The following is a 27,524-nucleotide window of genomic DNA, read 5'->3' as shown; positions in this document are numbered from 1 at the left end:
ATGTTTCTCCACAGAGATCGACCAGTTTGTTAAAGATTAAGATCCTCTTCGTTTAACCACAAAGAGCCCTGAAATCACCATCGCCAAACACACCAGACTCCATTGAATTAACAGTAATTTTGGCTTGAATAATGCCAGTGTATTTTGATAGCCAACTGGCGGATTTTTTATTACAATAAAATCACAGTTTATTTAAATGAAGTCTGGTGAGTTTGGCAACAGTGATTATGTTGAAACAGAAAGATCTTAACGTTTATGTCTGTAAGAATCCTTTCCATAATGCTGTCAGACACTCATAATGACAATCTGAGCTTGTCAGTGGCAAAAACAAGCACTTTTAGTGGATGTAAATTAACGGTGCCAAATACCCCAAGAGGTTACACCTTTTTGCCACTGCCCACTGCAGCCCTCTCGCTCATCGCTGGACCAGTTTCAAAAATCAATCTCCCCATTAGTCACTTAAACAGAAAACATGGAAAAATAGGGTCCAAGTTGAAAAATACTGAAATTAACTTGTAAGTTTGGTCTTTGAACTGTAATATAACACTTTTTATTGGGACTATTTGCCATCTGTGCTTCGCATGAACAGTGCTATTGTGGACAGCATGCGAGGCAGTCAACCCATGAGAAAAAAAAAGTTATTTTCTCACACACTGACTTTTTATTACCCTACATGTGCCCACAAAGCCATTTCACCAAACAGAGACAATTTTGTTAGTTCAAAGTAAACACAAAATTGTGAGTAGAATCTAAAAAAATGCTAATATTACACTTTGAGAGGACGCTCACTCTCAAGCATGCAGCATCTCCCTGTCTGTCCCTTTTTAATCTCCTCTATTTACAATCATGATTTTAAATTACTTCTTCTTTATGTGAACTAATCCCTTGTGTGCTAATATCCGGCCGGTCCAATTTCCCCTCTAATATCTAAAATTTGATAAGATCCCTGACCATGGCTGCGTTTGAGGTGTATAATCATAAGCAATATCAACTGAGGCTGCAGTTTATTAGTGCCACTCATAACAGGGCCACTTCAGTTTGGGTTATGACTGCGGCAGAAAATGAATTTCTGGTGGGTGCTTGTGCGTGTGTACTAGTGTAACTCACAGCCATCTGGTCACAGAACCACATGCAAGAAAAAGAGAGAATGCCGAAAAACAACCCCCCCCCCCCGCATCCACCTCCATGTTTTATTGTACATCCACAGAGCAGCTCTGCAGTTTGAGATGAGAGTCAGAAAATGAGTGTTTAGAAACAGAGGAGGATGTTTGTGTCAGTTTTTGCACCTCCCTGTGTCACACCTCCGGGAGGTGGTTGCGGCGGTTGCGGCTCTTCCTCCGGTCCAGCAGCGGCTTCAGTTTGGCGAGGTCCCCCCTGAGAGGTCCGGGCGGCTGAGGCGGCTGCTGCTGTTGCCTCTGCTGGAGGTTCTGCAGCTCCTTCCTCTCTTTGCAGTACTGCTGCACGGCCAGGCTCTCTGCCGGACTGAAGGCTGACAGCAGGGTCTTCGGGTGCAGCGAGCTGGCCCAGGCCCACGGCGACTGCTGTTTGTCTGTCAGCACGCTCACCATGGCCTCGCTCAGCACTCGCAGGCGGATCTTGGCGACTGTGCGCTTGAAGCTGTTCTCGGTGGTCAGGCAGTAGTAAAGGCCCTGGTCAGACAGCTGGACGGAGCGGATGAGGAGGCCGTGCTCCGTGGAGAGGACACGGTCGCTCAGCTTCACCTGTAGTTGGCACAATCAGGTTATGTCATTAACCCATCAGCATGATCTGAGCAGAGAATTGGAAAAGATCCAAATCTATCTGTGCAGTAACTGATGATAAAAGGGGTCATTTAAAGGGCACTTATTATGCGTTTATTTATTTTCTGTCATATATATATAATGTTAAAATGTCATATGTTCATATTTGATGTGGCCAAAGTTTAAATTAATGAGGTAAAACTGTGTATGCAAACCCTGCGAGCATAAATTTAATGTTTTTCTCTAATTTCAAGAAGTAAGTGTTTACATTATGCAGCCAGCACTGCTACATGCTAACATCAGGGAAACATAGTTTGGGTTGTTGATGTTGTTAATTTCTCCCCGACTGTCATAAACCTGTCTTGCCATTGATTTAGGGTGGGGGGCAGTGGTTTGAACCAAGATAAAATTATCATATTTTGCGGTAAGTAAGCCTTCTTTTATCCACAGCTCCGTCAGCGATCCTAAAGGTAAATCACTTGTCAAGCGAGCCAGTATCTCTGTAAACATCCCTTCCCAGTATGACCTCACCTGTTTACAATACTTCCAACACAAATCTCTGTAACTGTTAACACATTTTAATACAATGAGAAGTGTTCTAAAATACTTCATTTTTAATGTCCGTTTGAACTCTTTCAGTCGTGGGCTATTTGTGAATTTATGTCCCTCTTCACACACTTCCTGCCATGTGTCATCATTTATAATATTCGTCTCCGCCTGTTCGTTTCTAAACAGATTCCAGTGAAGGATTTTTCTGTAACAAACCATCTGGCATGTCAGGTTACAATCACATATGCTTCACTAGAAAAGATATTTTCTGAAAAATATTGTATGTGTGGTTGCTAGGGAAAATTTGCAGAGAAAGACTATGAAAAAGTCTCAGGCCACCTTAAACATCATTATTCTAACAAAGTTATAAGGATGATATTTATTTATTTCTCATTCTCTTTACTAAAAAACAGCCAGGAAATATGCAAACAGTATTAAAAATGCAAATATTTCAAAATAAAACAACTTCAACAGGCTAAATTTGCAAGTATTTAGTGTGACCTCCGTTAAAAATAAACTGATGGTGACACTCATAAGTACAACTATTTATTCATTTCCCCCTTTAAAAAACAGCCAGGCCTCAGTTTGGCAAAGACTCCAATGATTACACACCATGAAACTAAAGTGATTTATTTAAGGGCCAACTTTTATTCTCATGGGGAAACGGCTATAAAACGACCATTACTCTGAGTCTACTCCGCCAAGGTGAGAGCTCAGTCCATAAAAAGATTTTTTTATGCAGGCGCAATCAGTTCCATCTTTATCTAATCTTGTTAAATATTTGCAGAGCGTTTCCCCACTGAGAATCCAATCATTAGTCAGCGTCTATATCATGTTTGATCCATGTGACGCTCCATGTTTGGCGTCACTCCTCAGGCGATATGAGGCGTGATCAAGAGTGAGCACATTTGATAGTTATGACACGTTTAATGTTTTAGCTATGTGGCTAAAACATAAAAAGGACATTTAATCAGACAAAGGGATTTTTGTTGCGTCCTATGCAACCCGGGTTTCCACAGCTAAAGGCAAGTTAGATTTAAGAGTTTTTAAGACATTTTTTGTTTGTGCTCAGAATTAAAATTTAAGGCAAATTATTTCACAAAAAAAATCGCCACTTATTTTTCATTTCAGAAGAAATGATTTATAAATTCCCATAATTCCCAATTTTTTCAGACTTTTGAAAGAATCATTTAAGACAATTTAAAAACAATTGACGCCTTATAGTTAGATCAATGGATTGTATGACCTTTAAGTCTTTTTCAGGATCTGCGAAAAACCCTGTGCACCAAGGCAGCTTGTCAGCTATGAGCAGGGGCAAGCTGTGACCTTTGACCTCTCTAAAAGTCAAACTGACCTCTTTTCTCCTGTCGTTGTCCCTGTGAATGAGCCAGCGAATGGACGCCTGAGGAGACTTTGGAAGACACTCCAGGAAGGTGGTGTTGTTTTTCACGCCGTATTGCGTCATCTCCACTGCGTTTCTGTAAGCTACCACAAACACACACAGACACAGACACAGACACACACACACACACAGACAGACAGAGACACACACACACACAAAGTCAAGGGAGTCACGTCAGACGTCACTCACTGACAGACACAAGCCCTGCAGATGGCTTCAAATCTGTCTCAAGTCCCCGCTGTGAGAGGGAAATGTTGACACAGAGCTTAGTCCGACACCTGCAGCACCAACCGAACTCCACCAAGATTTCTTCAGTTTCTACAGACTGACGAAACAACCGTCGATGCATCGGAGCAACTCCATCTCGTCTCATTTGCCGTGTCGTTTTTGTGGCAGCTAAATGGTCCGTCACTCAGCTGGATGTGTGACAGGGCTGTGACTAATTAGTGGTAATGGCCATATGGCTGGTTCCCCGAGCTCGGTTTAATTTAGAGATGTAAACTGTTGTAGGAAATGGGACACTCTGGGGAGCAAATCCTCTTTTCTCATTAAACTGCACCTTGCCAGAGCCACTGGGTGATTTTCGGTGGGGGCTGATGTGCAGTACCTGGACTCACAAACACCTCTGGATAGGCACACAGACACAATACAATGACAGTAAATGTGTCAATGTCTGTGTGAATGTGAATCTGTTGTGGAAGTATCTCTGACATGTGTCTCAAATAAACATGCCACAGCAAAAAATTTACAGCTGTGTACTTGAGGTTTTGTTTTTGGACAATTAAAATCAGGGTGTCTACAGGTATAAGACACACATTTAATGCTTTTTAAGACCTTTTTTTAAGATCATGTTTAAACACATTGAAGATTTTTGGATCATATATATCTCATTCAAGCATTGCATATAAGTATAGAGGTGTACATGCAGCCCCATGCAGAGATACCTGTTGGTAAACCACATTATGCCAACAGATAAGTGCAAGTATAAAGTAAAAAGGTAATGTTAGGTTCAGAGGTAGCTTTGCAGATTTGCAAAGAAATGTTGACTTTTATTTGCAAGAACTCAACTCATTTTGATAAAAATACATTAAAAGATGTATATTATGAAATTAGATCAAATGTTTATGGCAATTAAGATCTCACAAACTAAAATTTAAGACCATTTAATAACTTTTAAGGTCTAATATATATAAAATCTAATTAATTCATAGAATTAAAAAGTAATTTTGAGGACCTGCAGACATTTGTGTTCCAGTCTGTATGAAATATACAAATACAGTCTGACTGGATGACAACATTAGCATTCATTTAGGGTTGTGTCTGACTGCCTGATGAATATTAGTTGAGTTTTTGCTCTATTTTGGTTTCCTGAACTCCTGAGAAAAATATCTGTATTTGTAAATTCTAGCCGCTTTTGTTCTCGAGTTACTTGCTAATTTTGTCGGCTGTATGTTGTTGGGCAGGTAGAACACAGTGAGGTTTAATCTGAGCTGTTTTTAGCCTGCTGTTATAAGGTTGATGACGGTGTAATTTGTGGGCCGTAAAATCTAAACAATTAACTAAAATAGGCTGTGTAGAGCAGCTAGAGATACGTGTTGTTGGGTGAAAATTTGTCTGTGCATTTATTCCTACAAGTGACACCTTTCACATAGCACACGGTCAGCTGATGCTTAATGTTAAAATCCAAGTAATGATTTGTGCAGATTTAAATACCTTTTAGATTGAATCCTCTGCACTGAGTGAGTGGATTTCCATGCATAATGTCCTGCCTTCTGCTTCTCCTAGAAAAAGAAAAAATAGCAAAGGGAATAAATACGCCACAGCTAAATACAGAACAAATACACAGCCTTCCTCCTTATTCATCTCATAATAAAGCTGTGGAAGGAGTCTTCGGTGCCAAAACAATACGAGGAAAATCTGACTGTTATTCCGCTCAGCGGTGCACGCTCATATAAAGCAGCTTGAGGAAAAGAGCATGTAAACAGCTGACACATTTCAAACACATTTTCCGCAGGAACACCGGGGCTGAGCTTTTGTTCTGCGACCAAACTAAACTTGACCTGCGTCTGACTGGAATCTCAAGAGACACAAAGCCGGTCCTTGAGAGGTATCGAGGTGTCGCTCATAACCTCCGTGTCTGTGTTATGTCTAGACGGACGGAGGGAAACAACAAAGGCAGAAATAGTGACATACTTCTATTGAAGTGTGCACTGAGGGATTCCAGCCACGGGATTTCTTTGACCTCACGAGTTGTGAGCAGCTCTTTCTGTTCTTGGCAAACTTCCTGTTTTTACATCATCTATTGCTCAAACTGAATTCTGGGTGAAGCACATTGATTGATTTCATATTTTTTTGTAGCCTATTACTGATTAACTCAACTTTAGTTGTCTAATGACAGCCCAAATGCTCACTAGATTCTTGCGGCACAACAAAAATGACTGTATAGGGGATAACGGCATAACGTGAACCATTTTTTGTATTTGGTGATTTTACTGAGGAAAAAAAGTGTATTTGTTTCAAATTATAGTTACTAGATATACTAGGGCTTGGCAATAAAACATTTACGATAATTATCTTGATCTAATGTTCCATGATAGAGATATAATAACTGTTGCAGACATTTTTGATATAATAAAACCACCCATCAACCTTTGATTAAGAGTGGTAATGCACGTTAAAAGCCAGTTTCCATCCGCCATAAACCACAAGGAGAAGTAACATTAGTAGTAGAAAAAGAAGAAGACAAGACCAGCCACTAATGCGTACCGTAATGTTGTGACATTACAACATCCAACACGCTTAAGTTAGTTTTACTTAGATTTTTTTGTCCGCAGTTAACAGCCCAGCGCCTCCCTGTTATGGAATTTGCCACATCAAGTCAGCTACAGCAGCTTTATAGTAATCTCATTTATGCTAATGGTAAATTAGCAAGTTAACGTGACTGATGAACAGTTTATTATTAAGCCCATTCTCCCCTCATATTCAAAAATCTGCACTATCCTTTTGTTTATTTAACACTTTTGAAAGTTTTTAATAGCTGTCACCATGAATGGGCTCTCTAATCAACACCTGTCAGCACTGAAAAATGTCTTTTAGGACTGAAGTTTTTTTTTCTTCGTGGTGGACACTTAATACTTCTTTTTATGACATTTAAAAGTTACTCAATACGGCTGCCAAACCGCAGTTATGAACCTAAAACTAAACCTTTGTGTACCTTTTGCCGGTGGGATAGAAGCGGGAGCAGCTGAGTCCGTCCCAGGCGCAGTAGGGGTCTCTGGCGAGGCAGCAGTCAGCGCAAGCCGAGCCATAAGCGTGACAACGGTGCAGGGAGACCTGCGAGACCCCGAACTCGGAGCTGACGTACAGCTGTTGCTGTAAAGTAAACAGTTCAAATGTCAGCCGCCCTGTTTGTCTTAATAAGTGGCCGGCTGACAGGAAAATGAGGCAGAGCGCCGAGACAATTATGGCTTATTATTTCCTTGCCTCTGGGAGGCTTATTATGCACAAGAGAGCACTGTTTCGTGCATTACATAGTAGCCACAGACAATGAATAACATATTAAAACAATAAAACTGCACTTAATGTGTGAGGTAAGCAGAGTTGGAGGGACACTTACTTTTTTTGAGGATATTCTCAGGTTTGTAACAGGAGCTTGATTCTGAAAAACATGCAAGAGCAAAGTTCAGAGCTTTTAGACATTGTTGACCGTTACTTATGCCAAAATCTTAGAGGCGTAGGTGGGAACATGTTGAGGTACAAGGATGAGAGCAGTTTCTTAAAAGAATTACTCGACTACCCAACTGACCATTTATATATCAGTTACTCGGCCCATGGTATGTTGAAATCATAAAGAAATATTCTCACTCTCTGCTTCATTTTTAAACATTAATTTTCAGGTTATTTCCTTGTCAACTTTTAGCAATTTCTTGAATTTTGCTTATTGCATTTTCCCATGTTTTTTTTAAGAAAGAATTAAACCTGTTTTTCTCAGGTTTCAAAGGTTTGAAGACCTGTGAGAGGCGCATGAATGTAGCGCAAGAAAAACTGATGGGGGCGCCCCGTGTACAGAGGCTACGTCCTCGCTGCAGCCGCCGAGAGTTTGATTCCGGCCTCCGCCCTTTCCTGCATGTCGTCCCCTCTCTCTTCCTCTGTCACGCTACAGCTGTCCTACCTCCAATAAAAGCAAAAGCCAAGAAAATAATTGTGAACAAAAAAGGAAAAAAAAGAAAAGAAAAACTGATCATCCAGGTTTCAAAGGGTTAATGTGTATTTTCAGACAGATTATTGAAGATTATTGATTATTGAAGACCAAAGTTTTAAAGAAACAGTTGGGAACATGTTGGGGAAATAGGCAGAGAAAACATGGCAGAGACGGTACCCATTTAGAATTATCTTCTCGCCAGATGTAGTTTTCTAGAAGGAATTTATTCCATCTTCTGAGAATAAATCTCCTCTAAATAAAGGGCAGTGATAGTTCAGGTGCAGCAGCAGATCAAAGGAGCCGTGGCCTTTACGTCTGATCACAGGTTGATCACACGTTTAGCGATGTGAGCTCAGATAAAACAACACGTGTGAAGGTTCACCGGGGGCAACAACCAGACTCTGGCGGTATGTTAGCATGTTTCCCATCACTCTGCGCTGCACTGCAGAACATCCATCTCCTGAGTGCCACCCTGCCTCTGTCTGTCCGTCTGCCTGTCTGCCCCTGGCCTTTGTGTTGTGGCCAAGTACCCCCCGCCCCCACCACCTTTGATTTTTGGGAAAGAAAAGGGATAAAAGTTAGAGAGAGAGAGAAAAAAAGACAGCTGACCTTAAACACTTCCAGCTCCTCCAGGATCAGATCTTCATGCAGGGATTGATTGCTCGGCAGCACAATCACCTTCTGTACTGTACCTTTGTCTGGGGGTGCAGAGGGCAGACATGGCATGAGCTCATTAAACAACCGTGTGAAACAGACACTTGACAATGAACGGCCAGACAGTGAAACTTGAATACAACTGCTGGTGAAAAAAATAAAACCCTGGTGTGTTTTCCTTTGCCCATGTTTGCTTTTGAATTAGGCACGATAGCCAGTTTTTATAGCAAAATCAACTGTGGCGGGAGTGGGAATAAAAGCTCTTAAGCCTGCACAGACAAGGACAAGGGCCATGAAAAGGGCAACATTCAACTCAAGCATCATCAATACAGCTGTTTTGTCAGAGAGTTGGAGCAGCAGAGCGAGGGAGCAGGACAGTAACAGCTCCTGAAAACGCCCGATAAGAGCGTCTCCCTCATCCTTGAGACAGAGCAGCATTTCTGGGGCTCAGATATGGTTAGACAGTGCTGGCTTTTCTTCAAGAAATGCAGGCAGGAGGAACAGAATGGAGAGGCTGCCTGATAAACACAAGCAGCTGCGAGAGAGAGCGAGAGAGTCCCAGTGCTGCTTTCTGAATGCAAACACATGCTCGTGCACTAGTTGACACGCACAAGCATGAACAATTATGCACGTACACGCACATATTATTCTGTTTAACCACCTGGTTGTGAGCAGAGATATGATATATATTCTACACTTGTGCTCTGTGGAACGTTTAATCTCATAATGAGTCTAAAACTTCCTGCCTGCGAGGTGAGATAATACACTTTTTTACAGTTTCAGGTAATTTCTAAAAAAAGTAAATTTGTTTTTTTACCCTGCATGTCTTGCTAATCGGTTCGGGTGGAGGGGGTGGGTCTACAGGGGAGGGGTGAGCTTGGAAGGGATCAAAAACGAAATTAAACATTTTATCATCATTTACGCACTTCTCCCCCAAGTTATATTCATGAAATTGTCTCTTTTTCTTGTCCTCTTGATCTCATATGGGCTGCTGTTCTAGAAATGTATATGTGTGTGGGAATTGTGAGACTTGCAGGGTCTCTCACATGATAGAATAAAATGAGATTCTCTCCTAAGGACCTTGTCTTATCACCTTGTTTATGACCTGGCTGTGACACAAATTGATCAGCATGCTGTGTCATGCTGCCCTGTCTGTGTTTTCAAATGTGCCACCACACCCACAGTGTACTATCCCCCCTGTTATCTGTTTATCTGATTACCAGCTGAAGCAACAGGACATTACTCAACAATCTTTTACTTATAAAACACCTTAGTGACGACTAGTATGAGAAAGAAGGATTATGCTATTGCTACTTTCTGTCATTTTACTGTATACTAGTCCATACATGAGGATATGTGCACCGCAACTACATGCATACTTCAGGGGATGTGAGCGCCATAATTTTGTGCAGACCACAGATCTATATGTTATACATGTTGGTGCAGACTTTGCCAAAAATACAAATAAACAGGCTTAAAAATCTGCTTTGTAACAATTAAGGTTTTTAACTGCTGTGACAGAATGAAAAAAATAGCGCTTTATTTCTGTCATTCAAGCTGCAATTCCACTTTCAACCACAGGCAGAGAAACAGGCAAGTCAATGTTATTTATGAAGTATTTTTATAGATAACAGACGCAGATAGAGGGTGAATGAGACAAAGGGCTTCATCAGTCTCTACCTATGGTAAATCTCAACGCCCATGTGCAATTTCACATTGACTGGGCAACCCATTGAGGAGAAAAATGGATGCAAACAGATTTGTTTGATGCCAACTGCCTGCTTAGAGGATCAAGTTGACTACTTTGTAGCATGCACATTGGAGGTCAACTAATAAAGACTTTGAGCCAGTATTATCTCACAACAGATGAACATGTATAAAAAATCCAATGAAAAGCAAGAAAGTACAGTAGAAAACTGCATACAAGATAAATGTCCTGCTATGTACATAATTTAGTAACATGTCTTTAAAGCTATTTTAGGGCATCCTAATCAAAAGTGTTTGTTTATGTAAAAAACAAAATGACCAACTAGCAGCTGTATGCCTCTTCCCACCAGTCAAGCAGCATTTTACATCCATGTCTCTCCAGACTTACATAATACATGTAGTGAAGACTTTGGAGGATGTTTAATTAAAGATATTAAGAGTATTTTTGGAGAAATGTGGAAACTTCACACACATCTTCAACCCGGCAGCACAGAAGATCCAAACAATCAGTACAGTTTCACCCAAGATTAGTGTCATCAACTCAGTATCTGACCAAATGTCTCCCCTTCTGTTCCTGAGTTATGCTTATGAGTAATGGCCAGAAAAGTGTTTTTGCACATTATGATATCACAGTGAAGTTGAAAATGTCAGCACTTCATCATTTTATTCTATTAGACTTTTTTGTTAAATTTTGTCATAATTAGCATATGGATGCTTTAGTTATGGCCAAAAATGTGTTTTGTGAAGTCACAGTGACCTTGACATTTAAAGTCCAGCTGGATGTCTGTGAAAATGTTTTAAGAAAATCCCTCGAGGTGTTCTTGAGATATAATGGTCTATCAGAATGGGATGGATGTTAAGTCATAATGACCTTTTGACCACCAAAATCTGAGTTCATTACTGAGTTCAAGTGGACGTTTGTGCCAAATTTAAGGAAAACTAAAGGACTGATCTCCCTTTTAGCAATTTGACACTCATTTTTAGAAAATGACATTTTTTTTCCACCACCTTACCTGCAAAATTTAAACATATTTTACTTTTTGGTTGATATACACAAAATGTCCTGTCCTAACATTTTAGCATGACCTCAACATACAGTATAAAACCTGATACAGCAGTTGCAACAGCCATAACAAATCATCTTTACTTAAAGCTCAGAGTATTATATAACGAAACCTCAAAGTCTACATCCTTACCTGTACCCAAGAAGAGCACTTGGTAGTTGCCGTCAGCAGCCATGACCTGGTCCACTGCCACTGATGTGTATTTGTAGTCAGCGTTTGTCCGAACCACCAGAGGTCTCCTCCCCACCGGGTAGATGGGGTTGAACATGACCGGGTGGTTCCGTACGAAGGTCACAACGTCGTCTGGGAACTCTTTTGTTGTATGGATGTCAGGTGTAAAGGCTCCACCAGGACACTGTAGAAACAAAAGAAAGTTAGAGTATTGTGTCACTGTCATCAGTGACAAAATACAGTACAGCTATTTCTTTACATGTGATAATTTATACATGTTAGTTATTAAGATAAAAGAAATCAAAATGTACAGCTTGCTGCTAATTGATGTGAATGCACGAGGGTCAAATATGGAGACCACCAAAGGTACAAATTGGGGTCTTTGTTAATTTCATGTATTTATTTGTTTCATACATCAATTTGTGAAGTGCCTCAGACATTGCAATTTTGATTTTTTTTCTTTGGCATTGCACAGGAGCAGTATAAACACAGTGATAAATATAACACACTACTAAGTAAAAAATATATATCTCAATGGATGTTTGCATATGGAAAAAAGTATTTTAATTTTCTGTTGGTAATGTTATAACATCAAACAAATCAACAAATTGCTTTATAACAAAAAAAAAGTCCTTCATGTTGTTTACGTGTTAAGTTTCCACCTATGTGCTACGTAATGATGTGCAAATGTAACATATCAAAATGTACATGTCAACATTTTTTCTGGTTTGAAATGTTTAAGAGATTTAAGAAGATCAGATTTATATTTTATGTAACTCACAGTCCCTGGCCTTGGGTAAGGGATGCGTCCTTGGAAGGCCACCCACTGAAAGTTGGGCCCGTCTCTGTGAGCGAAGGGGCCGTTGAAGACGGTGAGGATGTCGGCCATGTTGTACACACACACTGCCGAGCCTTTAAACACGGAGCTGAGGAAATGAGATGCATACTTTCAATGAAACAAAACAGTGGGAACCTACTACACTCACAACCTGGAGACCCACCCAGCTAAAATATTGTTTATTGAGATCTCTGTTTCTGAGGATGTTATGCAGTCTGAGTGGAACCTACGCTGCTCTCCGGTGGGGGCAGCTCACCTTTTTCCCCTCATTGATCTGATGCCGCTGTTAAGTCTTTTAAAACCACACTGCTTAACACATAAAAGAGTCTTTGTTGAGAAGGGGAGCAGCATTTTGAGCAAAGTGGAGACAGAGGAAGAATCACAGTGCTGAGAAAAAAATAACATTGAGGTAAAAGACCTCAAGGATCTCACTGTTTAGATTGGCTGTGTTCTTTGAGCCAGGATACTCGACTGTAACCTTTCTATGATCCTGAGGTAACAAGTGGACCGAGGGCCTGTGGCAGTGTCGCCCCTGGTTAACCAGACGAACTCAATTAGAGATCAGAACACGCGGATCAAGTGACCATTCCTTTAAACCGCCAAATTTACGATGAAACCCTGAAGACTGTGACTTTCAGCTGAATGAGAGAAGTTAAATGAGTTTATTCAGTGTGGGTTTTTTTTCAATTACCACAAATATTTCGTCGGCATGTGGAAAATGTTCTTTCCTTCATGTCTGTGTCAAAGATCTTGAAATTAAATCATGTTTGTCATTTTATTAACAATAGAAATTCTAAGATGTGCTCACATTTGGATGTTTTGGGTTCACTTAAGTATATTATATTATATCTTCGCTGTGCAAAGAAAACCATGTATCTATAAATAGTAGATGTTTTGGAGAGTAAGCAGGGAAAATTAGTGTTATGCATCTGGAACTGGACACTTAAAACTGAGAAAACCCAGTAAATAAACAAAAAAACCCAAATGCCAATAACATAACATAAATATGAGGCCTAAAGATTTTTTTCATTATATTAATTAAGTTCAACAGAACAGAGGAAACTACACAAACATAAAAAACAAACAAACCAATTGTAAAAAACAAATGTTGGAATTGCAGGTTTCTACAAACCATGGGTACGTCACATTTGTACGTGATTTTGTTACGGATATGTTGGAAGTTTACATTTCCCAGCAATGATGCGGTGTGGTTAGATTAAGGCACAAAAATCCCTTGGTAATAACATCATGCATGAAGGGAGATGATGGTCTATTTAAGGGAACTTGGTCCCTTTCTTAATCTATCTGCCCTTTTCCAGTAATTTCTTTCCATCCTTTTCTTTTTATAATTATTGGAATTATTGCTATTTTTTATGTATTTATCTATTATCAGGTTTCTACAAACCATGGGTACGTCACATTTGTACGTGATTTTGTTACGGATATGTTGGAAGTTTACATTTCCCAGCAATGATGCGGTGTGGTTAGATTAAGGCACAAAAATCCCTTGGTAATAACATCATGCATGAAGGGAGATGATGGTCTATTTAAGGGAACTTGGTCCCCTTTCTTAATCTATCTGCCCTTTTCCAGTAATTTCTTTCCATCCTTTTCTTTTTATAATTATTGGAATTATTGCTATTTTTTATGTATTTATCTATTATCATTATTATATTTAATTATATTTTTATATCTATTTGTTTTTAAACTGAGATGTCTTTAAGAATGTGGCGAGCATTTGTATTGAGTTAAAAAATCCATAAAAATGTATTTTTTAAAAAAAGTATACTGTACTGTATATTTCGTATGCAGTGTACATAAAATACTAAATGAAATCAATTTAATGTTTATCTTTCTGTGTATCCTTCTGTATTCACTGAAATTTAGAATTTTAATATAGAATGAAAAGAGAAAGGAGAATACATATTCTTTCCCGTTTTCTCTGAAACCTGACAAACATGACTTGAGTTTCACCTATCTGAAAAAATGCAATAATAAAATTCTTTCTGCACCTGCTGTGTACTATTACTGCATCCAACAACACATTTAATACATGTTCTGTATCAATGTGTAAGAGAAATACATGTCTTGCACTGGGTCATCAAAATATGCACCGCTGCTTGTGATCATAAGGAAAGAACATCAAAACGAAGGCCATATGGTGAAGCCACCAGGACGCTGTAACTGATAGTTCATCATCTGACTAAGCTGTTCTGCAACACGACACATGACGTCTCTATGTAACAGGCCCTTTGACGAGCACATCCCCCTCCCCGCGGATATGCAGCCAGTGATTAACATAACCACTGAGGCCTGCAGGAATGTTACAGTTGGCTTCACCGCTGCCCGCCTTACCTTGTGGATGTGAAGACTCCAAACACCAACAGGCCCTTGGGCTGGTCGGTTTCCAGCAAAAACACATTTTCTGTGAAGGAAAACACACATGTGCACACACATTCAAATGTGAAATACCTTCAACAAACTCCCTTCTTCCCACATCACCTCCTCCTGCAGGTGAGATTGCCAAAAAGTGATGAATTAATAACTGCACATGTTGACAGATTGACTGTTCTGATGAACTAAATGAAAAAGCAGGTTTAAAAAATCTGTGAGCCGGTGTTTGTAGGTTTAAAAGCTGAGGCTAAGAAAGGACTGGAATATTCTGCTCAGAACTGAATACAAGGTAACTAAAAACAACAGAGGAATTGTTATGAAAGTTGATAAAGGGCCACAGCCCTAATCCAGACCAAACAGAGGAAGTTCCGTGGATTGTTTATGGAGAAAGCAATCGCTGGAAACCTTGGAAACAAAAATAAGGAGCTTTCGGGAATTAGGATGGCCTCCTATTTTCCAAAATTCAAGGTTTGTTTTAAACTTGTTTCTTGGACCACAAAAGTAAAACAGAGCTTGGAGGTCGCTCAAAAAATAAAGGAAAAATACAACATGTAAAGGACATCCCAGCCACACTACTCCTCTGATAAATTAAGAACAGTCCCTTAAAATACCACAATAGTGCTTTTGCTCCTTCATTTTCCTCACCCAGTTCGTCAAAGTGAGTTTCCGTGCCATCCTCCTCCAGAACTGAACACACCATCCTGGCCTTGAGGAATGTGGTCCATTTGTTCACCAGGCTCCGCTGTCCTCCGATGTCACTCTGCAGAACAAAAGCTGCACATAGCAACTCGAAACCACAAAACATTCACTATTGATTAATTTAGGCACATGCAAAAGCACTTACTGGGCACACTCTGGCCACCATAGTGTGGATATTTTTAGTGTTTCCACTGTTGTCTGTCAGCCTCTCACGGAAAAAGAAATAGAGTTTGGCGTCATTGGGGTCTGTCCCATCTGGTATCAGGTGGGCGTCGATGAAGATTGGCTCTAAAAAAAAGAATACAATCAATAAATAAAAGTGTTATTATTGCAAACAAGTTGATATATGTTGTTTCAAATCTTTAAAAAATGCTTATGTGCTCACCACTAAGCCACTTAGAGTTGTGCTGGTCTGTCCGCACTGCATTTCTCTTAGTCAGGCTCCTGAAGATGGCAGCATCTGTCCCCATGAAGTCAATGTACATGCCTGAGAACAGCTCCTGGTCTAAAGGAGACAAACAAATCAACAACATGCTCACTTACAGAATCAGGAAAACAAAAATTTACGCTGCCTCTAGGAACCAGCCTCAGACATTAGATTAATATGGATAAAATACCCCAATATTTTACCCCTTGACTGATTAATACTGTTAAAGATACAGTTCAACCCAAAGGAACTATTTTCTTTTAACATAAAAGGAGTTTTTTAAGCCCAAAATGAGGTGGAGGTAGTCCCAACATGATGATATACACACATATGCATGTGTACCGGGGCTACAATCGGCTAAAGCAAACACTTTTTTATGCGCGGAAGAGTCCTAATAATTATGCGTGTTTCAAGCGATTTTGGTGACACTACATCGTGTAAGAGTAAAGTTACTGGCTTTTTCTTCCAATAAAAATCCCCCAAAATTATCCAAAAGCACATTTTTTCCAAAATTAAGTGTTCTAGTATAACAGAAAAAGAAAACTAATGTGTAAAGTGATTTTGGGGATACTACACTGTACAGGAGGGAAGCTACTTTATATTTTTGTAGTATTTTTTTTTAGGTTTTGTACATTGCAGACGGTCCAAGCGTTCATCTCACAGGAGGCTTCACATGTAAACAAACATTATTTATCTAGCTTGAAGAACGGTTTGAGTTGATGAACATTCAGTTGTAGCTTGTTTTCTATTTTACTACAGTTAGAAAGAGGTGCTGCTTGTGTTTAAACAAATTGCTTATAAGTTACTGATGTGAGAAGTTCAAATCTGTGAATATCTTTCCAACTTTACCAAACTGCAAAGTGCTGACTTCACAAACACATAATGCTGTTTGCAATTGTGTTTGTAAGTGCCAGCTGGTGATATAAACTATATTAGAACATAGAAGAAGATGAAAAGAAAACTAATGATAACAGCATTGGCTTTCTTTCCAGTTGCTGGTACCTGTCCAGCCAAAAACAGCAACTATTTTCTTCCTCTGCTGCGGTTTTGCCAGCACCTTTCTCAGTGCACTGTGTTGATTATGATACAGTGGCAACACATCGGGCTAATGCCACAAATGCAGTCACAAATGAAAGAAAAACATAACGTGCAGTGCTTGATTAAAGTGTTTCCCATGAAGAAACATGTCAGAATTTTATCAAGAGCTGGAGGTGAGATGAGAAACCCTGATTACACCTGCCAACAGTATCACAGCGCAGAGGGAATTGTGTATTTACAAGGGATCGAACAATACTGGTTTGATAACGCTTATTAGTAGTTAATGAGACTGCTAATCAATATTTGGAACCTATATGCATTTACAATAAAAATGAAAATCTTTCTGTCAACATTTAGAATTTGGAATATAACAAAATCCAACACAAAACTTAGTTTAAATGCCTTAGTAAATGTTTAATCCAAATTGAAACTTTCAACAACATTCGCGAAGAGGAGTGTCTCCAACACTCAGCAACTCACACTAAAACGATCTAGATTAATAAAAACCACTAAAGGTAAGAGGACATATGGGTTTTATTGATTTTGGGTGAACTGTCCCTTTAAGATTGTTCTATGAATGGGTTTACAGTCTGTGTGTGTTCTGCTGCTAATAACAGACTCTGTGTTCTCCACAGCCGCTTCATGCTCTTTGTCATTCCTCCACTCTCACTTCATCATCCATCAGTTCCAGACCATGTGTTTTGGAGGATGTGGGGCGAGTTCGGGGAGGATTAGGGGTATGTGGCCCACATCCAAGCTGCCCTGCTAAGAAGCGAGCGTTGACAGCACTCAGACAGCCACACAAGGGTCCAAAACACGAGGATGGAGAGATGAAGCGCAGATTTTATCGAGCCCAGACACTGGCTCTGATTCTCTGAGGCCCGGAGAGCCGCATCGCTGCTTCCACGGCTTTGCCTTCAACCTCGACTCTATTTGGCAGAGCTTCTTCCTTCCTGCCCCTTTAGGTTATTCAACCCTCTCCTCTGGCTCCCTCCTGAAGGCGCTCACTAGCTGGCAAAGCTGCTGCTGACATGGCCATGCTCAAGTGTCAGAAAGCGGAGCTGAGGGTGCAATGTGTCGCCTTTAGCCGTGTCAACAGCAACCCAACACTCCTCGACCAATCAGAGATCAAAGGAAAGAGAGGGTACGGCCTGACCTTAAACCGCTGGTGTTTAGATGTGTATTTAAGTCACGCTGAAATCTGAATTCTTCTCACTTTTGTGCAAAGACATTTAAGCTTTAATGATACAGACTGACATTTGCCTGCTGGTGTTGCTTGGAGACGAGGTCCTGCGTGAGGCACACAGAAAGTGCACTAATCATGTTACAGTACTGACACTGTCAATCAAAAACATCCTCCCCCTTATTGCCACGCCCCCTTTTAGTCCACTGACATGAACCCAAACACATACCTTGACGCACAAGACAACCATGCCAAATTTCAGCTGTCCCTCCTGGGGCAAAAACTGTGGCCACCAAAGAGTGGGAAAAATTTTGTGGCTTAAACAACCAACCAGCCACCCAACTGACCAATCAATCAACCAAATAACCACCCAGCCAGTCAATCAACCAAAAAACCAACCAGCAAGCCAACCAAACAACAAACTGACCAGCAAATCGAAACTACCAGCCACCCAGCTGACCAATCAACCAGCCATCAACCAACCAAATAACCAACCAGCAAGCCAAACAACCAGCCAGCTAGCCAACCATCCAACCAAACAACTAGCCAACCAACCAACCATTGAGCAAACTAGCCAGCCAACTGACCAATCAGTCAACCAATCAACCAACCAAACAACCCGGCAAGATATAGAGCTGCTGGTTGCACCTAAAACTAAATAAAATACAAATTTCTTCTTTTTGGTTGTAAATTTTCAGGGGTTTTGAAAATGCAGAGTTCCTGAAGGTGGCGGTAGAGGGCACTTACTGAGCATTACGGAGACTGTATTCACTTGAGGGTTGAAAGAGCATCTCCCTTTTCCAGATTCAGTCCTTGAGTCAATGTGAAATACTTGTTCCTGTAATGGAGAAAAAAGGAAGTCAGAGATTGTGGAGACAGTTTTATATGACAAGTTATTCCATCCGGTGGGCTCTACTACAATAAAACTGCGTGTATGAGTGAACCAAATGTCCCAAAAAGTAGCCCTGCTCAAGTTTCCTTCCATTTCGGTCTGTCCTAGCCTGGTCTACCTTAACTGGCCCATGTTGGACAGTAAAAAGGACATTCCATTGGGGAACAGAGGAGGAATTTCCCTGCTAATGTGTTGGCTAGCCATCCCTCCATCTCAGGTGGAGTGGCTGCCAAGTTTAAACCCCCCTCCTTGTGTGGACTGGACGGTCCAGACAACTTGGGTAAATTATTGAGCCTCCTGTCCGATTTTATTTAGGTCTGGCCCATAGTGGTGGTGGTGCTTTCTTGAATGGGGATGCACTTGACATCAGCCGAGAAGCATTTTTCCAGGAAAATGTGTCTGTTTGCCAAGAGGTGGACTGATTCCATCTGGTAGACTCTGTTATTCACCTCCACACTTCAAAAAGCATCCGTTTTAACAAAGCATTTGATGTTGCAATGAACCGTTAAAGCAATACTTCACCCAATAAATGACCATTTGTATATCAATTGCTCAACCCATGTTACTATGAGTTTGTGAAGAAAACTTTGCTTTTCTTGCATGCTTCCACAGTGAAAGAATCCAAAAGCTGAGAAAAATTCCTGAAGAATTGAAGTCATAGGGTGCCACGCTTAACAACAGCAAAACTATATCAAATCATTAGTTTACAAACACTCAAACCACTCATGCATTATTATCAAAGTGTCATTCATCCAGCCGTATACTCAGTAATTTCCAAACTGATCCTTTCTGAAGGGGGACTGCACTGAAAGTGAACTGAAAGTGAAATGTATTTATATTCTGTTCACAGCCAGACTCCACTGACAGTGATTTTACCTTGTTGAACACAGGAGCTTCAGGTCTACCACTGCCTAAGTCAGTTAGTATGTTTGTGTTATTGTGTGACTTTGGTGTTTTAAAGGGTTAGTTTGGATTCAGCAAATTTACACAATAACACAAATGAACTAGCGACTGAGGCAGCGATAGACAGCAGCTCCAATGTTCAGTGAGGTAAAAATACTGTTTCTGTAAATGAAGTGTGGCTTTGAAGAGAGTTTGGATAAGTTTTACTTTTAATTTAATTCCTGGAAAAAATTGCTGTCTTTCTGGGAGTTAGTCAGCATAAGACTGAATAAATGAGACGTGGGTTATAATGCATGAGTTGTAGAGAGTTTGTAAATATATGTTTCGATATGATTAATTTGGTCGACTTTTACTCCAATTCATCAAATTTTCTCATTTTTTGGATTTTCTTTCCTCTGAGGCATGCAGGAAAAAAACCTCACAAGTCACATGGTTTGAGTAGCTGATACAAAAATGATCACTTGGGGGTTGTAGTATTCCTTTAAACACCCACTTTCAGTAAAAATGTGTTTTATGTTTGTTAACTTGGATTATTCCTTGAAGAAGTGACAATTGTACTGATGGATGTTTGTGTGTAAACTCTTTGAAAGCAGTATAACACCTTATAAAAGGTTTAAAGACTAAATAAAAGACTAATCAACTCAGTAGGACACAAATTTATTGCGGTGTATAATTCACTATGCATTTGTGTAGAACCTTTGAAAAGTTAGGCACTAAAACACATGTTGCAGCCTCCCATTCAGTTGCACAATAACAAAATAGTCTGGGGCAAATTTTCGGGGCAAAGGTCCACACTGTGAGCTCGCCGTCAACCTCCTACTCAAGCAGCTTGTTACAAATAACAGATCCCTTTCGTTGAGACACTGACATGTTTGCGCTACAAACAGAGCAGTCTGCCTTTCAAACAAAAAACCCCAGTATGACAAAAGGCACCGCGGTGCGGAAAGAGTCTGGTTGGGAGCTCACTCGCTCCGCTTATTAGTGTTTGGCAGCGTGGGCAGCGGTCGGCTGTCTGTGGCTAAATGTTCACTCAGTGAGCACTTTTCTCCTGGAGGGCTTTCCCGTTCTCACTTCCAGAGCTGTGTGGCCCCGGAGATGAGAGCACAGCGCCCAGAAATCAGCCCTCCATTCCAGACACTAGAGCTCCATTTTCTCCCTCTTATCCCCAGCATCTCCTCTCATGTGGCATCAAACTGAGGACATGAAAACTTTGCTCAAATAAAGTTCTGGAGTCTTTTTTATCATGTGGTGACATGTCTAAATTCCTAGTAGACCACTAAAAGAATGTGCTATTGTTAGAAACAGTCGCTATCTGATGTCTGCATGAATTTCATTTCAGACAAAGATAAACTGAGATCAGATTAAAGCAATTTCATAAGTGCTGGTTGCCATCCACTTTCCAGTACTTGGAGACTCTGAATTATTGTAATGTTGTGCTCCTTCCGGGTTGTAAAGAAACTCTATTTCACACTATTGTATTATTATTCACGTTATATTTTGTTTTGAGCCTCGACATAATTAAATAAAAACTGGTTTATATAAAAAAATACCCCTAAAGACATTTTTATGATCACTTAATCTCTCCCTTACAGAAAATGATTTCTGTTTACTTGCTCTTGGTGGCAGTATTACCACTGCTCTGGTTTTATTGTGCTTAAGGGTGACGTAACAGTCAAGACTATTTTTAGGGAATAACAAAGAAGAAATGTTCTGAATTATTGTCCCAACTGAGGAACAAGCACATGAATTACACTAACTCAATTAAGTTACTCTAATTGGATTCATTCCTTTTTAAATAATCACAGGGGAAACACTGCATATTCTTCTTTTACTCATTATTTTTAGCTTTAAAAAACGCCCCATCACAAAACCTCCTTCACATTTTTCCAATTTTAAGTATGATTTAAGATGAAAGGTACCATATGTTCTCATTTTCTCACTTTAAAGATCAAGTCAGTGGTGCAGCATCATTTAACAGCCTGCAATAAACCCTAAAGTATTTTTTTTATCAGACAACCAGAGTGAATTATCGAACAATCACAAAGTTATGGTCTCAGCAGTTACAGTAAAAGCTGTGCTGACCACCAAGTCAGTGTCCCCAAAACATAGTTTATACCAACAAGATTTTGTATATTTAGTGAACTAAGTCAGTCATCGTGTTCCCACCTCTGGTCTGCGGCCCCTGTTGACGTACACGCAGACGGGACTGTACGCTCCGCTGCCACACATGAACAGATGAGTTCTGTTGTAAGGCTGCACCACGCGGATGAAGTTCCCACAGCCGTGCTGGAACGTACAGATAAACAAAAAGAGAAACAGTGAGAGTTTAGTTGGTGAGACACAACAATAAAAATGTCACTTAGATTGATTCCAATGAAATGTTAAACATACAGTTATATTTAACTTTTAGAAGTCAGCGTTCTCACTTTAAAGTAAGATAATAAACAAGATGATGTTCCTCTTAGAAATGGAAATTTGAATTTATGGGCAATAAAATGCAACACTGCCAATTTCAATACACTCAGGAGTTGTGCTGCTACAGCCTAAGTTGGTCTTGTATGACCAGAAGCTTATGATGGCTAAATGTTGTATAGCCAAGCTGAAACGTTTGGAGCTGAAAAAGGAAGCAAATACAGAAGTGACAAAAACCACAGTTCCTTTAATGGCCACTTGATGCTGGCTCAAAAGGCGAGTCAATCCTATCAGACTCTCATGTTACAATGCCAAACTTTACAGCAGAAATAAACATGTTTACAGCCTGATACAATAAATGGTTTTGGTCTCTATAACTAATTTAGATATTCATGACATCTGAGGGGGAGGTGATTTTTTTCCCCGAGTAAAGCAAAAATGAATGTGTAATGAGTTTGTCACACCACAGAAAAATGTGAACCCATCAAGCAAAATTTTAATTATTAAAGGGAACTGCAAATATATAAAATTAGGTTTCAAAATCTTGAAAAAATTAGCAGTATTCTTTGCTTTGAGGTGCTGGAGGCATGTCAGCTGAAGGAGCTGAAACAAAGAATAATCCCCTGCAAAGAGATAAAGACTCTCATTAGCAGCTAACTCAGAAGAACAAAGCCAACTCACACCCTGAGGAGGGGGCTGAAAATAGACATAGACCCCCATGTTAAAATGTCAAACTTTGCAGCAGAAATAAACATGTTATAGCCAGGTACAAAAAACTCCATGCATAATTTAAACATCTAAGGGGGTGCCAAATGCACGTTTTAAATATTGACAGGGATGTGACACCTAAGCACCCCCACAGCGCCACTCTTCTGTCCAAATTTGGTCACTTCTGGCTTCAAAAATCAAAGACAGCAACGGCCAAAATGCCAAACTTCAGGCTTAGAAACGAGAGTCCACAAACCAATGGGTGACTTCACAGTAGCTACCTCCATTATTCTTATATAGTCCATGTGTATAGTGTAGGTAAGTTAATCAGTGTGGTTACTTTATGCCTGTTCTTCACATATGGTCGTGTTACAGTAGTTCAAATGGCTTAACAGTAGTTTGGCTGCAAGTAAAAATGATGGAATAATGCTTAATGCTGAAGAGCCAATGCTCATCATCATATACTGCAGCTTTATTGTTTTTAAACCTTCCATGAACCTTTAATGCAATAACTATATACTTAATAGTTGGCAACACTCCTCCAATCCATTACAGTGCTGTAAAAAATAATCACTTTCATATTCTCTTAATCTCAGCTATGACACAATGCACTGAAACAGACATAACAAGAGGATACGGTGTACTTCCTGGTGTACAGCCAAGGTGAATACCACATCCAGAACTTGTTTATCTCTCCTGAAGTATCCTGTTCCATATAAAGGGAGAAATTCAAACTTATCGCACTTTTTATGAGTTACATCATCACATGCTGCACAATCAAACACTCCTACAGCTCACTGGTCTGGTATTAAGGCCAGTGGAAAAAGAGTGTCAGTGGTATATGTGATATATCTAGGTAAGTCACATCATGGATCTGCCTCAATCTCTGCTTTCACTTCTCAAACGGCAGCAGCAGGAGTGCTGGCCTTTGTGGCCAATTAAGTATGAGTTTGCAGAAAAGTGAGCAGAGAAAGGAAGCGAGAGAAGAAAGAAGTGGGGAGGAGAGGAGCACGTATCCAGGGAGCCGTCAGGAACTTGGCCACGACTGCAGGAATGGCAGCTGCTGCAGCTCACGGTTGGTGCACAGCTCCACTGGGAGCTATCGACGAAAAACAACAGAATTTTCACTGTCACACACCCATCTCGGTTATTTATCTTCCTCCTCTTTATCTTTCCCTGTCTGTCTTGTTTTCTCCGAACTTTAATCACCAAGTCATCTCACATAACCTCTTTCAACCCATACACGCCCACTGGGTCTGGGGCCTGCACCCATATATTTTATCAAGTTTCACAGAGCTACATATATATACAGTATATACTAGGGATGTCAACAGTTAACCATTTATCGGATAACAGCCAAGAATATTTTTGAACAGTTATGTTTTTGTATGTTCATGAATGCAGCGCAGGCAGAGCTTATTTTGAGTTCTTTTTTTACTCTTTTTGTGGAGTTTGAGTCATGGGGTGAAACCATCGGTCTGGTCAGAACAGATTAGATCAATTGATGAGAGGAGCAGTAGTTGCAGAAAGCAGTTTTACTGCGTCTGGTGTTCTGCGGCTCCGTCTGTGCCCGGAGTAGGCTCTGCACTCCGACAGTGTGGCGCAATCAATAACTGAACAGTTATATATAATCCAATAGTGTTCCTAATAACAGTCCAGCTCCAAAATGACAAAATCAATAAATATGTGTGAAACCCTGATATTTCAGCATGTTATTAAGGCTGGCTGTCTGGCTGTCAGCAGAGCCAACAACAACAAAAAAAACCCAACATTTACATCACAAAACATTTAAATTTCACCAACGCTAAAATGGATAGTATTTTGAAATGTGTTGCTAGAGTTCATTAGGTCCTTAAAGTGCTGCTTGCATTTCATGTCATTTTGCACATATTTCCTCAAAATTAACCAGTTTGTTGTCGGTTAATGAGTAACTGGCTATCAAAAGCAAAATTTAACAACATTATATCACATATATGAAGCCACATCCTCTTTTATTTTCCTCTTATGTGTCCTATTCATAGGCACGCAGCCTTCATGACCGAGCCAGATAAAAAGCACCCAGCCTTACAGCCTCCAATTCAAGTGGTGATCACACTGACTTTAAGTGGAGGCTTTTGAGCGAGCAGCAAACAGAATAAATCAACCTGGTTGGTCTATATTTCTCTGTCTTTGCCACCCTGCGGCACAAATAATGTGTGGTTGCTTTCTGGAGCCCCTCTTGACCACAGATTCTATCGGAGATGGGGAACTTAATATATACAGATGTGTAGGGTAAACCCTCACAGAGGGATGGGGGCTTGGATTCAAATGAGGAAGCCTATGAGAAAGAAGAGCAGCATTATGGAAGAAAGAAAATGAAATATACTGTGGTGGAGAGGAAACCAAAAGATGGAAAAAGTGACCATGAAAAGTGGAAAAAATAGTAAGACCGAAAGAGAAAATGTAAGAAAAGAAGCTGGCAGAGTTATGAGTGAAAAAGGGATGACAGAGGGGAGACCACTGAGTGGCTCCACGCAAAGATGGCTCACCCAAATATTTGTGGGAGCCTGTCTGCAGCTGGCGGACTGTGACTCAGAACAGCACAAATCACTCAGTGACTGGAAACAGCTTCCTCTTTATTTCTGCAACAGCATGTCGTACAAGAGCCTGGCTCCATTACCCCAACTGCTGTCAGGGGATGGAGAGACGATGGAGAATGTAGGACAAACATGGAGCGCTGGTCGTAGTGCGATGCTTTATATGGTAACTTGTATTGTTACTTTTAAAATTAGGGTTTCAAATTATTTAAAAAGTTGCTCAAGAGGTTTCTTCTTTAAAACTTCCCTGTGTATTCCCTTGTACTCTGCAATGCGGTGTCTATAGGCAACTGCATTCCAGGACAACCCAATTAGAGTGAAAACAGAGGCGGAGGAGGAATCAGTCTTCTGAGTCCTACTGTACGCCTTCATTAAATCTTGTTGCAGCTAACAAGTGCGGCTCAGAATCAGGCCGGGTTATGAATTCTCTGCGTCAATGAGCTGCATCCCATTTGCAAGCTTTGATTCTGGTTTATTTTTTCTGCAGTCCTCTATCCTCCCACGCCTCACTCTCGTTCCTGACAAACTGTGCTAATGCCAGGAGGACTCCGGGCCAGTCGATCCCTGACCCTGTGGACATCTGCTGCCTGCTACACATGTGGTTGGACCCGACACAGGCTCACAGATGGGAGAGGGAAATCCCAGGAGGCGGCACGCACAGTTCCGCTGGAGACCCACTTAGAAGAGCGGATCTGGAAACAGCTGACAAAACCTTTAGTCTAGATCTCGAACATAACCATTAGAGGCTATACAGTTTTTCTGACCTGTCAATTTCTTATGTAATTCATTAGCTTAGCTATCATTAGCAACTTCAGTTTTTGCTACCAGTCCTCAGGTGACCGACTATAATGAAAAACTGACTTTCCACAGACTTTTCCAACAACCCTGTCCAGAACTTCATTCCAGTTTCAGTAGTATTTGTGCAATGAACATGTGTTAGGTTATAGTTTCAACATGTGTCAACACATTAAAGAACCACTGCCCAATCAGAAGTCGGTTTAACACTGGATCCAACCGTGCCAAAGTAGATCAGCTGCAAAATGGTTCAGTCCATTACTCCCACTGCTAGGGGTGATGTGGAAAAGTCTAAGTTGTGGCATAAACTGGGTTTTATGCAGTTAGGACAATGGTCAACTTTTAGTGAGGTGATTATTAGCCATTAGCTGCCTCTCCTTGCTAACGCAAGCACTTCTGGTGAGGGCAAAATTTCGAAAGATGCAAAATGCTCCAAAAATATTCCAGTGGCCGTATACACATGAGAAATGTCACGCCAAATATCTCATCGTGTTTGATGTGAACATGGCGTAAAACTGCACAAGCACAAAGACCCTTCACACACACTTTATGGAACAGAATATAAATGGGAGGCTAAATGTGCAGTATATTTACCAAAAACATTGGTATTAGTGATATGAATAAGTAATCCATTAAACTTCGAAGCATGGGCATGTTTCACTGTTGGCACAGCAAATATTAGCAGCTTCATTCACTTGTTATTATTCATTGGTTGAACTGAGTTTGAACTGAACTGGATTCTTACTGTAGGATCCTTTCCTGCCATTTGGCATTCCTCTATCTTGCTTGTAGATGCCGGCCAAAACACCTGTCAGGGAAAACAGAACAGCATTTAAATTAGTGACAAGTAAGCCACGGAAGCCAGTCACAGATTGAGACTTGAATATATGCCCATATTGATGTTTGATCATAGCCTGTTAACACAGACAGAAATCACAGGGAAAAATTAGTGGAAAACGAACAAAACAAATGTTGAAAAAGTTTCACTTCTGATAGAAGTTTCTGTGTCAGTGATTACAGCCAGCTCCCGTCTGTGGAAAAATGTGTGTGTGTGTGTTTTCAAACCGGGGAGAAGAGGTGCTTGAAGGTCTAGTTCAATGAATATATCAAGCAATTACTTGGAAAAAATGGATGCGGTGCAGCACTCTCTAGGGGAACCTAAATGCTTTCCC

General features: G+C 40.4%; 1 protein-coding gene across 1 annotated transcript in view; it reads right to left on the bottom strand.

Annotated features, from left to right (window-relative positions):
* Positions 1-367: 367 nt before the first annotated feature.
* sema3c (sema domain, immunoglobulin domain (Ig), short basic domain, secreted, (semaphorin) 3C) overlaps positions 368-27,524 on the bottom strand; it is a 50,837-nt gene continuing 23,680 nt past the window's right edge. The window contains exons 4-18 of the mRNA XM_042511205.1: positions 27,098-27,160; positions 22,028-22,147; positions 18,814-18,904; positions 15,804-15,923; positions 15,564-15,706; positions 15,365-15,479; positions 14,681-14,750; positions 12,269-12,413; positions 11,449-11,671; positions 8,501-8,589; positions 7,307-7,348; positions 6,905-7,062; positions 5,404-5,471; positions 3,643-3,773; positions 368-1,721 (exon numbers count right to left, since the gene is read on the bottom strand). Coding sequence (XP_042367139.1) covers positions 1,296-1,721; positions 3,643-3,773; positions 5,404-5,471; positions 6,905-7,062; positions 7,307-7,348; positions 8,501-8,589; positions 11,449-11,671; positions 12,269-12,413; positions 14,681-14,750; positions 15,365-15,479; positions 15,564-15,706; positions 15,804-15,923; positions 18,814-18,904; positions 22,028-22,147; positions 27,098-27,160 — 2,004 coding nt within the window. The 3' untranslated portion in view covers positions 368-1,295. The remainder of the gene's footprint in view (positions 1,722-3,642; positions 3,774-5,403; positions 5,472-6,904; positions 7,063-7,306; positions 7,349-8,500; positions 8,590-11,448; positions 11,672-12,268; positions 12,414-14,680; positions 14,751-15,364; positions 15,480-15,563; positions 15,707-15,803; positions 15,924-18,813; positions 18,905-22,027; positions 22,148-27,097; positions 27,161-27,524) is intronic.

This window comes from Plectropomus leopardus, chromosome 22, assembly GCF_008729295.1.
Source record: "Plectropomus leopardus isolate mb chromosome 22, YSFRI_Pleo_2.0, whole genome shotgun sequence".
Lineage (NCBI taxonomy): Eukaryota > Metazoa > Chordata > Actinopteri > Perciformes > Serranidae > Plectropomus > Plectropomus leopardus.
Note: the sequence above shows the minus strand (reverse complement) of the source record. Positions and strands in the feature narration are given on the sequence as shown.